At 37.2% G+C, this 11,654-nt stretch overlaps 1 protein-coding gene across 2 annotated transcripts; it reads left to right on the forward strand.

Annotated features, from left to right (window-relative positions):
* The first annotated feature begins 1,757 nt into the window (after positions 1–1,757).
* Positions 1,758–4,239, forward strand: LOC149412492 (uncharacterized). 2 transcript variants are annotated; one of them, XM_089646171.1, is made up of 5 exons: positions 1,758–2,281; positions 2,427–2,628; positions 2,712–2,798; positions 2,975–3,049; positions 3,859–4,239. In XM_089646171.1, exons 1-5 carry the CDS (start codon positions 2,111–2,113, stop codon positions 4,221–4,223), a joined length of 900 nt encoding a protein of 299 aa, XP_089502297.1. In that variant the 5' UTR covers positions 1,758–2,110; the 3' UTR covers positions 4,224–4,239. The 2 variants fall into 2 exon arrangements, with proteins under 2 accessions (XP_089502297.1, XP_089502298.1); XM_089646172.1 differs by having other exon boundaries at positions 2,718–2,798.
* The last annotated feature ends 7,415 nt before the right edge of the window (positions 4,240–11,654 follow it).

Raw genomic sequence — 11,654 nt, forward strand, 5'->3', positions numbered from 1 at the left:
TTGAATTGGGGTAAGTTTTATGGCTAAGGGAAGGAGTGGAAGGTGAGGAAGTACCTGGATATTCAGATCTGGTCACCAAATACGGCTAGTCATTTCAAGCAACGTTTAAATTCTAAACCTGGATATTCAGATCTGGTCACCAAATACGGCTAGTCATTTCAAGCAACGTTTAAATTCTGAACCTGGATATTCAGATCTGGTCACCAAATACGGCTAGTCATTTCAAGTAACGTTTAAATTCTAAACCTGGATATTCAGATCTGGTCACCAAATACGGCTAGTCATTTCAAGCAACGTTTAAATTCTGAACCTGGATATTCAGATCTGGTCACCAAATACGGCTAGTCATTTCAAGCAACGTTTAAATTCTAAACCTGGATATTCAGATCTGGTCACCAAATACGGCTAGTCATTTCAAGCAACGTTTAAATTCTGAACCTGGATATTCAGATCTGGTCACCAAATACGGCTAGTCATTTCAAGCAACGTTTAAATTCTAAACCTGGATATTCAGATCTGGTCACCAAATACGGCTAGTCATTTCAAGCAACGTTTAAATTCTGAACCTGGATATTCAGATCTGGTCACCAAATACGGCTAGTCATTTCAAGCAACGTTTAAATTCTGAATTAATTAATCAATTACGAAAAAGCGTGGGGTTAAGAATATTTTTTTTAAATTATAGTTGTAATTTATTGTCGATTTTTTAAAAAAATTGCGATATTTTAAATAAAATTTAATAATTATTGTTTAAATAAATTAGCAATCTGGCAGCATTCATTTGCAGGTGGTCAATCCAATGCAGTCATGACGTTTGTGTGAGTGCTTTCCTTTGTCTCAGTGTGTTGCGCAGCAGTTTTATATGAACCGTTTTTTGATTCATCGGGATTGTTTTTAAAACTATACATTCTTTGTACCTTCAAATTAGTGGAAATAAACTTAAGTGTGTCAAGCTGCTCGTTATATTCCGGTAATTCTGGAAGGCTTTTAACATAAGCAATAATATTCATAAATCACATTCCGCGAAGTTGTAAATAACTAAATTTATTAAAAAATATACGTTGTAGGATAGCCTAGCAAGTAACATTTTGACAGAGCACTTACGGTGATTTAAAAAACAACGGCGCTGTTCAAATAATCCAATTATTATTATTGATAAGTACCTAAGTGAGGAAAATTGTTTTTAAAAGTGCTCAGAATTATTGGACTTCGATTATAAATTCAGGAAATCTACTAATTAGTTTCTTAGTTTCAAAATTAGACTATTTAATACGTGAAACGCGTAAGAGGTGAAACCAAAGCATTCCAGAGGTGAAACAATTTAGATACAAAAATAAAACTGATGTGTACAATACAAGAAGACAATCAGTGATTCGCATACGAAAAATGTGAATAATCATTATTGTTAAATAAAATATTTCTTTTCTGGTACTGGATTATGTAATACGGGCTTCGTTCGCAGCAACACGCGAGAGTTGCGATGTTGCTTTCAAATTTTGACAAAGGATAAAACAGTGGTGACATGTGGTGAAAATATGTTTAATTAATTTTTTATTAAAAAAAAACGTTACCGGACAGCAAAGTGCACATAACATTTTTTACTCCAAATGTGCTAAGGAATAGCTGGTTAAAGTTTGTCGGGTTAGTGCCGATACACCCTGTATATACATATAACTCAATATTATTTTCTCATTTAAAATTGCATATATAGTATTTTTGCGGCACGTTCCAGAGTGGAAGATACTCTCACACCCGTATTCAGAGTCGATCCTTAAAGTTGTCTAAGTCAAGTGTCAGCCTTACCTAAGCAAAGGTAAGAACCGTCCTTACCTTTAACGCTTCTATACAGAGTCCACACTTTGAGCTTCCTTTCCTCAGGTAGAGACCTTTTGTCTACGCCGAAAGAAAGGTGTGACGTCATCCGAAACTTGTCGATGTCCTGCTTCTACGGAAACAACATGCCCCGTTTTGGGACAATCTGTGTGTTTATCTATGCTGTTGTCTATGGATTTAGTTCAAGCGTCTGTCGTAAATAAGTAAATAACATCGGCCTGTCAAAAGTCTCTGTTACATCTTCAGTTGAGTGTCTCGAAAGTTTCCTTTTTAAACAATGAATTCTCGTATTATAATCACGCCGAGTGAAAGGCAATGTTTATTAGATTTAATAAACACATATCCTGCCGTTGCCAGCATTTCGACTAATCATCTGCAACTTGGCGAGAAGAAAAATGCGTGGGCCAAGTTGACAGATGATTTCAACTCAATCGCCGGCAATCAAAAGGTTTGTATCTTTTGTAATTGAAATACTAACTAGCCATCACGCCGTTTCCCCACAGGGATACTCTTTTTTCATTCATATACATACTCTTCTATTGTTCCGATTCCGTAATACTATTATAATACTGTATTATTGAATTCCTTCTTAGCGGACCCAAGCGCAGCTTAAGAAATGCTGGGACAACATTAAGTCAAAAAGGAAGATGGAGCTCTGCGAGGAAAAGAGGAGCAGGATGAAGACGGGAGGGGGCAGGCTGTCGCCAACTGTCTCTGATGAGCATCATCCCGTTGACAGCGTGCTGGACTTGGCCACCAACGTTGAACTGAGCTTTAGCAACGACAGCGATCGCGGTTAGTTTAAGAAAGTTATGTGAAATATTTTGGCTACTTGTTTATTTAACTTTGACCTTATTTCTTATAAAGTATTGTTTAAGTTTCAGATACCGCTGTGCCCAGCACCAGCACGTCTGCTTTATTCAGCATGCCATGGACTGACCAGTCGACGGAAGTGCCGGTGTTTGGTAAGTCAATTTTTGATAATATAATTGATTCTTATCAATTCAAAATGTGATTTGTTGTTAGATGGTAGTGTTCGCATTTCTCTGTAGGAACTTATTACATAATTTTATCAGTTGTCATGCTAAATCTTAAATAATTTTCGAGATAGAAATATTGCAAAAGTGTTTTTAATTTTCAGATATAACAAAAACACCGGAGGAAAGTTCAACGCCCCAGCTCAAGACGAAGACACGTCGCATTATAGCCAAGAAAGGTGACTATATTTACCTCTCTATTTGCTGTGATTACTTGCATTTTCGTACAAAGGTTCAAATAATGCTCGGAGTTCGGAGAGCTTTACTTTAACCTCTCGTTTTCCACCATAAAGAAAGAGGGGCCCTGTTGAAGATGCTGTGTGGGGAATGTTTTTGAGGAAGGAGTGAAAATGGGTCTTGAAGAGACCAATGTTGTAGGAGGGAGGAAAAACAGAGGCCAGCAAATCGTTCCACAGCCGAGCTGTTGATGACAAATGTCATCCGTGTACATGCAATGAATATGCTAATATCGATCACTTCGTCGGTAATCTGGCCTCATACAAAAGATGCATTAAACTTAATTTGTTTGCTAGTAGGTACCACGATAATACATCATGTAAACATAATATGCCTACCAGTACTGCACTCCAAAACTATTTAATGTACTAGAAATCATAGGTACTTGAAAAATTTATCAAATCGGATGACATAATCCAGGATTTCTTACTTTTTATATTTAAATCTTTGTGGGTACCTTTTAGAGATAATTTATATTTCTACATTTTTACTGTTTTTTTTCTTACTTTAAATTTTAATTTTTACTTGTAATTTATAGTTTGCACTTTATATTTACTTTACACTTACTTACTTTACTGTGTAAATAAATAAATATGTTGGGCGCGTGTTTGGCGTGTTTCCCGACTGTGCACTATGTCATGGGGCACAGAGTGTTATTTACACAAATAAACCTGTTATTTACATTGATGACTAATCAGCTTGCAATTTTGTGTTGTTTCACTAATCAGCTTGTAATTTTGTGTTGTTTCAGACTTGATACCATCTAGTGGGCAGGTGGTTCGGGACGAGGGCCAAGTGCGTTGCCTCAGAAGCACCAATCTAACAAAGTACGATGAAGAAATGCACGTAGTAAGGATGGAGACTGCCCGGGAGCAGAGAGAGACTGCCCGGGAGCAGAAGGAGACTGCCCGGAAGCAGAGGGAGACTGCCCAGGAGATTGCCCGGGAGCAGATCGAGACTGCCCGGGAGCAGAGGGAGACTGCCCAGCAGATTGCCCGGGAGCAGATCGAGACTGCTCGGGAGCAGTCGAAAGGAGCTCGTCTGCAGAACGAACTTATAGAACTACAAATAAGAAGAGCGAAGGCAGAATTGGAAAAAGAGCTCGCCAATAAATAAATATGAATAAAAAATATATTAATCTCCAATAAATGTTTTATTTATTTTCCATTCTGTTTCAATTTTTTTGATAATGGACATTATTAATACATACATAGGTATATATTTAAGATAAACCCTTGTGCTCTTTCATAATTCAATACACAGCATAATTATAACATATTATAAAAAATATGACTTCACTACTCATTACATTAGATAAGGTGTCCTTTCACAGCATGACATTACACAGCACAATTACTATGCATTAAAAAATATGACTTCATTAGTCATAACATTAGATATGGTGTCCTTTCACAGTTCAATACACAGCACAATTACTATACATTATATATGGTGTCCTTTCACAGTTAATTACACAGCACAATTATTATACATTAGATATGGTGTCCTTTCACAGTTCATTACACGGCACAATTACTGACGTCACTATTCATTACATATATGGTGTCCTTTCACAGTTCATTACACATCACGTAAAATGTCTTTGGATAAATGCATCTCTTATCGTTCTGCCTGAAGCAGACTGCACCACCGAATTGACAGGTATATTTATACCCTCAAACCGCCCAAAATGCTGGTCGTTTGACGATATACATAAATTATGCAAAATGGCACACGCAACGATAATGTTTGTAGTATTACTTAGTTTATTTTCTAATTTCCTCCTCAGACAAGGAAATCTCCTCTTCCATACACCAAATAATCTTTCGACTACATTCCGTGTGGAAATTTGCGCCTTATTATATTTTTCTTGCCCTTCATTTGCAGGATTTAATACTGGTGTGAACATATAATTTGTCTGGCCATATCCGCTGTCCCCGAGAAGAATGCCTGTAATCCTTTTCTCCTCAAACTTTAGGCGGCACGCGCTGTTTTGAAATATCCTGGAATCGTGGGTAGAACCAGGCCACCTGGCAACTATGTCCAAAAATTCCAAACGTGGACCTGACACAGCTTGCACATTCAAGGAGAACCATCCTTTCCTGTTGCGAAAAGATTCCCCTATTGTTCGGCTTGGGCTCTTGATGGCAATGTGTGTACAGTCAATACATCCGACGACTCCTGGAAATTGGGCTCTTGAATAGAAGAGTTTCCGATTTTCAGCGTAGTCCTGGGGCCGTTGAGGAAAATGAATAAATTCAGTTATCCGTTGCGCCAATCTGGAGGAAATCTTTTGCACTACTCTGCTGGAGGTTGGTTGGCTCAGTTTGTGTAGATCTCCCGCAACAATCTGGAATCATATAAAAATATGTAGGTAGTTAATGAACATTGAAAATAATACAAGATGAACACTCCATCTAGATATTTTGTACATCTAAGGGCATCTGGTTAATTTTAGGTTGACATCATGTTTTCATTAAATAATATATGCATTCTTTCATTCTTTGTCGATTTCAAATCAGTACAGACATAATGTAAATAACAAGTTTCAGCATCACAAAATGTAATATTTTCGTTTCACAAAAGTAGAACATAATTTGACAATAGATATCTAGTAAAAAAGACGCATTTACCTGATAATTACCAGTAGCGTAGAATCGCAGCGCGATAGCTACCTGAATAACAGGAGGTATGGGCAAGCCTCTATTATTAACTAAAGCGTAATTCGGAAATAATAGAGGAATTAATATATGCATTACAGTTGTTTTCTCCAACCGATAACGATCCTTAAATTGCCGGTCACTGTAAAACTCCACGGGATTTTCAAAATCGCGTAAATAACGCCGCACGCTGCCCATATTGTCCGTGCCAACGTCGTCACGTGTATTGTATGGATCAACGATGTAATCCAAAAACTCGTTATCCATTTCCATGATCTCCATTTCCATAATCTGCATCTCCATTGTTTTATGTTTTCAACAGCAACAACCGCAACAACTGGGAACAAATCACCGACTTAGCAAGGCAAAGGTACCCTACCCACCAACCTCGAGTTTTGACAGCTAAAAGTCAAAGTAAGCAAGTATGCGCGTGCGCAGTGTCGTAGAGACTTCCATAGTGACGTCTCTGAATACAAAATTTTTTGAAATCTTGAGAAAGGTAGCTTCCTTACTAAGTGACGTCACACCGACTTTAGGCGTGTCTCTGAATATAAAACGGTGTTTTTTAAAGGAAAGGAAGGTTTCTTGAACTAAAGGATCGACTCTGAATACGGGAGACCACCATTCAGAATTGAAACGTTGCTTGAAATAACTTTTGCCGTGTTTAGTGACCAGATATGAAAAGCCCTCCTTCCTCTTCCCCATCTCCTTCCCCTCCCCGGTTCCTTTAGCTTCACAACATACCGTTTTTGGGGATGCCATAGTCTCACTGGCTCCAGACGGTTGGGACTGTTATGCAGTTTCTATTACTCTATATATATTTATATATACATATTCCTCTCGGCCCAGAATAGTACTGGAGGAAATAATTATACCGAGTCAGTGGTGGTCTTCAAGTTTCTGAAGTAGTTCAGTTATGTTTAATAACTATGTTTGGTTACTGTTCGTTCGTAAAATCCCGTAAGAAGGACGTTACAAAAATCAAATTAGATTTTCTGTTCTATTAAGTGCATATTACAACTTTTGTGCATTATGTAACTTAATAACCTTTATACGTTATCAAAACGAATCACATGCAATCACACGATTTAGCACCTCATTCAGTGAATTCGACTTATTAAACTCAGCACCTCGCAACTTTAAACCTAAAAACAACATTTACATAATCAATAACTCTCTACCTCTACACGGTGTAGATCCACCCCCCCCCCTCCCGCCCCCTCACTCCCACCATCCCATCATCACAGGCTAAATTTATAACTTATTTTTGCAATCACTAATTTACGTGAAAACTTGAGTGTTTTTTTTTATATTCTACACTTAATAAATATTTTAAACCTTTGGTTTTCCAAAAAATATAAGTACAGGGTGTAACAGTACGTACCCGAAGGATTCTAACAATTACTGGGGGTAAAGTGGACAGACTTAGGAGGTTATACTACATGATGCTAGAAGTAAAAAAGAGACGTAACTTTTTTCGAAATTCTAACGATTTAAGGTTGTTTTCAACTTAAATTGTTTGTATGGAAAAATAAATATTCTTCTATGGTAAAATATTTTTGTATGGGAAAAAAACAATGGAATCTATAATTATAATATATGTAATTTTCTTATTGTACAATATTTTGTAGTATTTTACAGTATTTTTGAAAATATTCTTTTTCCATTTTTGTAACTTAACTTTATTATTATCTATATACAGGGTGTATCGGCAAGTACCCGACAAACTTTAACCAGCTATTCCTCAGCACATTTGGAGTAAAAAATGTTATGGGCGCTTTGCTGTCCGGTAACATTTTTTTCCATTAAAAACAAAAAATAAATAAAAAATCCACACTCCGTCACTGTCATTTGGATTGCTTTCCGTGTTCAACAGCTGTTATAAGCAAGTATGTCGAAAAGCGTCTTCGCTCTTTCGCACACACTAAATAATAATAGTTAAAAATGAGACGAATGGTGCCGTGCCATTTCGTTGTGATTGTAAAAGCGCGCCAATATAGGTACACACGTACATTATTCAACGGAATTCGAATAAAATATTACCAGATGGGTTTTCAAACTTTGAAAAAGGATAAAACAGTGGTGACATGTGGTGAAAATATGAATAGTAAATTTTTTATTAAAAAAAAACGTTACCGGACAGCAAAGTGCACATAAGATTTTTTTACTCCAAATATGCTAAGGAATAGCTGGTTAAAGTTTGTCGGGTACTTGCCGATACACCCTGTATATATATAAGCACATAGACAAGCTCCCCAGTTTGAACCGAGAATATTTCTCTACAAATTGGGTAAACAAAAAAAGTGATGTCTGATATGAAATGTAATATATTTTTATCTCTCGTGAATATTTACTTTTTTTTCTAAATAAATAAAAAAAAAATATCGATTTTTTTTTTTAATATACCATCATGTAGAAACACTTACCGAAGTTTATGCACTCATCCCTGAACATTTTGATGTACAATGATTTTTTTTATTAAACGATGTACAAAACATCGAGATTCGATAAGGATCAGACTAAGAACTATCAACATTATCTTCATTTTCATTGCAAAATTCTGATGATCGAAGGAAATAGGGTCGGATTAGCTCAGTAGTAGAGCAGCGCCCTGGCAAGGTTAAGGTTAAGGGTTCAATTCCTAAATGCGACCGTACCTTCCTCTGATTTTTCTGTTTCAAAATTTCGTTTGAGAATCTCTAATATTGTATTCAATGAAAATTAATTAATCACTTGTTTTTTTTGTTTACATCTATCTCTGTTTGTTATTCTGATTTGTAACTTATTTGTTATCTTATTTTTTGTCAAACATGGAAAGTAGATATTTCATTGAGCTACCCACGCCCCCGCATACCATTTGAAATAAATTAACTTTATATAGTATACTCCATATAATTTTATATTGCATACATCGGTTCCATGATAACTACTCAAAATGACAATTCAACACACCTTTGAAAAGGTGTGTTGAATTTTCAGATCATTTATCCGGTCACCATAATATACATTACTCCTAATAATATAGATAACTCCTCAAAATGACAATTCAACACACCTTTGAAAAGGTGTGTTGAATGTAATACCCGAAGCACACGAGGCTAGTATTTCAAACCAGGATAGCAAACTATTATGCCGGTGTCCTATTCTGGCTTAATCTCCTGGCTTGGCACAAGCTAATGCGGTTTACACGATGCTAGGAAATTTTAAGTCAGTATCATTGCAGTGACTTACATAACAACACGTCCTTTTGGGAAAAAAATACTACACTAACACTACAGCCGACCATGCATTGGTGTCGTCGACCACACGAAGCTAAACAAAAAACCAGGATAGTAACTTCGATGATGGCAGGCTCTACTAGGTCAAACAATAGGGCTCCAATGCCATTCTATTAAACTATCCTGGCTTGAGATGTTAGCCTACTGGCTTGACTCCCTCACTAGCTTAAATGTGGAACGATTTGCCAGTCTCCGTGTTTCTTTCCTTCTACAACATGGGTCTCTTTAAGACCCATGTTCCCTCTACCCTCCTCAAAAATACCCTCAACACAGCAATCCCAAAGATGACATAGGCATCCTACAACATGAGTCTTTTCCTCAAAAATACCCCATGACCCTCAAAAAGATGACATAGTGCCTTAGGGAAAATATTTTGCTTAGGTCCTCCTTTCTCTGTGGAGATATAGTAAAAATTTAAAAAAAACTTACTAGGTTAAAAACAAAGCTAGTTCTATTTAAATGTAGCTATGTTAATAGCTTGATAGTCCTGGCTTGAAATACTAGCCTTGTGTGGCTTGGGAATTACATTGCGACCTTGAGCTTTCCATGTGAACTTTGATACCGACAGGTGTTCCAGTTCGGAATGCCCATCGCGCAGGCGCAGTCCTATTCCAACACGTCCACGGTGGAGTTGGACCCGCAACCCGCCAGTGAGTTATCAGGTAACAGCGACCAGTGACCAATTGACCGGCCGGACCGCAGCGCGCTGTCAGTCCAGTCCTCACTAGCTTCGCTTCAGTGAGTCAAAGCAGAGGTACCCCGTGCAAACGCACGGACAACAGCCGTCACCATTGCCGCTTCCCAGGGTATCAATCTTGGACCCATCTCCAAGTCACACGCCCGGATCGTTGAGATTCTGCCGGAAGGACAAGGTGGCACTAATTACACCCCCTTGCCAAACTTCAGTCGAATTTGATAGTGATTTAAATTTAGGTTTTCAAATACAAAAAAGAAACATCAAAAGTTTGAGATCTTCACGGCCAAAAGTATAAAAGTGATTTATTTTTGGGGTGTTATGGCGTATTACTATCTCATCTTTAGCCAACTTTTCGGTCAGGTTTACAGTATCCATTATCAGGGCAGATATGTGATCTGTGTGTGACACTAAAGTGTTGGCCAAAGAAGGAGATAGCGCAACATGACAGAATACCCCAAAAAGAAATCCCGATATAATTTTTTTTGATTAATTTGGAATTTAAAACGACTTTTTTGCTAATTTTCGGATGTTTGCCTTGTGCATTGGAAAATATTCATGCAAATAACTATAATAATTCTCAAAATATTGGTATTTTTAATAATATATAGGAACACGTGCAGTTGCGTTTATCCTGTTATTATATAATGTCAAAATGCGAAAATATAAAATTTTTTATGAACCCTTGTTCCGAGATAACCAAGACACATTAGTATTTTACTGATAGTTTATTTGGAATTCCGTCAATTCATTCGTTAAAGTCCTGCAGTTTTAACAATAATTTGAATATCAGTAAGTTTTCTCCGTGCATGAAAATTCAGATCGAATTTCGAAGATTTTTCGAAGAAAAGGACTCGTGGTCGCAAATAATAAGAATACAAATTGTTATTATTATTTTCGCATGTTATCACAATAATAAGAAAGCTTGTAAAATACCTCAGCGTAGAAACGAAACGATACTTGGGTACTTTCTTTTCAACTCTTGCATTTGCATTTCTATTTCGCCTCTTAACATTCCCCGAGAAAAGGTGATATTGACAGCACTATCTCGTGAGTTTGAGTTTGACTACCGTCATCGTACAGTCACGTGCTATAAATCACAATTATAATAATTGAAAGTCGCATTTCACCTTTTCTATGAAACAGAAACTGATTTCGCAGTTCCTTATCTAAAATATAACAATAATATATTCATGCCGGCTGGACATGAAATGTGTATTACAAATACATGTGTGCTGTACATCCACTTGTCAACCAGCTACTCTTCATCACACTCTATTACAAACACAGTGTGCTGTAGGTACATCCACTTGTCAACCAGCTACTCTTCATCACACTCTATTACAAACACATGTGTGCTGTACATCCACTTGTCAACCAGCTACTCTTCATCACACTCTATTACAAACACGTGTGTGCTGTACATCCACTTGTCAACCAGCTACTTTTCATCACACTCTATTATATACAAACACATGTGTGCTATACGTCCACCTGTCAACCAGCTACTCTTCATCACACTCTATTACAAACACGTGTGTGCTGTACATCCACTTGTCAACCAGCTACTTTTCATCACACTCTATTACAAACACATGTGTGCTATACGTCCACCTGTCAACCAGCTACTCTTCATCACACTCTATTACAAACACAGTGTGTTGTAGGTACATCCACTTGTCAACCAGCTACTCTTCATCACACTCTATTACAAACACATGTGTGCTGTACATCCACTTGTCAACCAGCTACTCTTCATCACACTCTATTACAAACACGTGTGTGCTGTACATCCACTTGTCAACCAGCTACTTTTCATCACACTCTATTACAAACACATGTGTGCTATACGTCCACCTGTCAACCAGCTACTCTTCATCACACTCTATTACAAATACACGTTTGTTGTACATCC

The sequence above is a fragment of the Hesperophylax consimilis genome, chromosome 23, assembly GCF_061612785.1.
Source record: "Hesperophylax consimilis isolate HC1 chromosome 23, BYU_Hcon_1.0, whole genome shotgun sequence".
Classification (NCBI taxonomy): domain Eukaryota; kingdom Metazoa; phylum Arthropoda; class Insecta; order Trichoptera; family Limnephilidae; genus Hesperophylax; species Hesperophylax consimilis.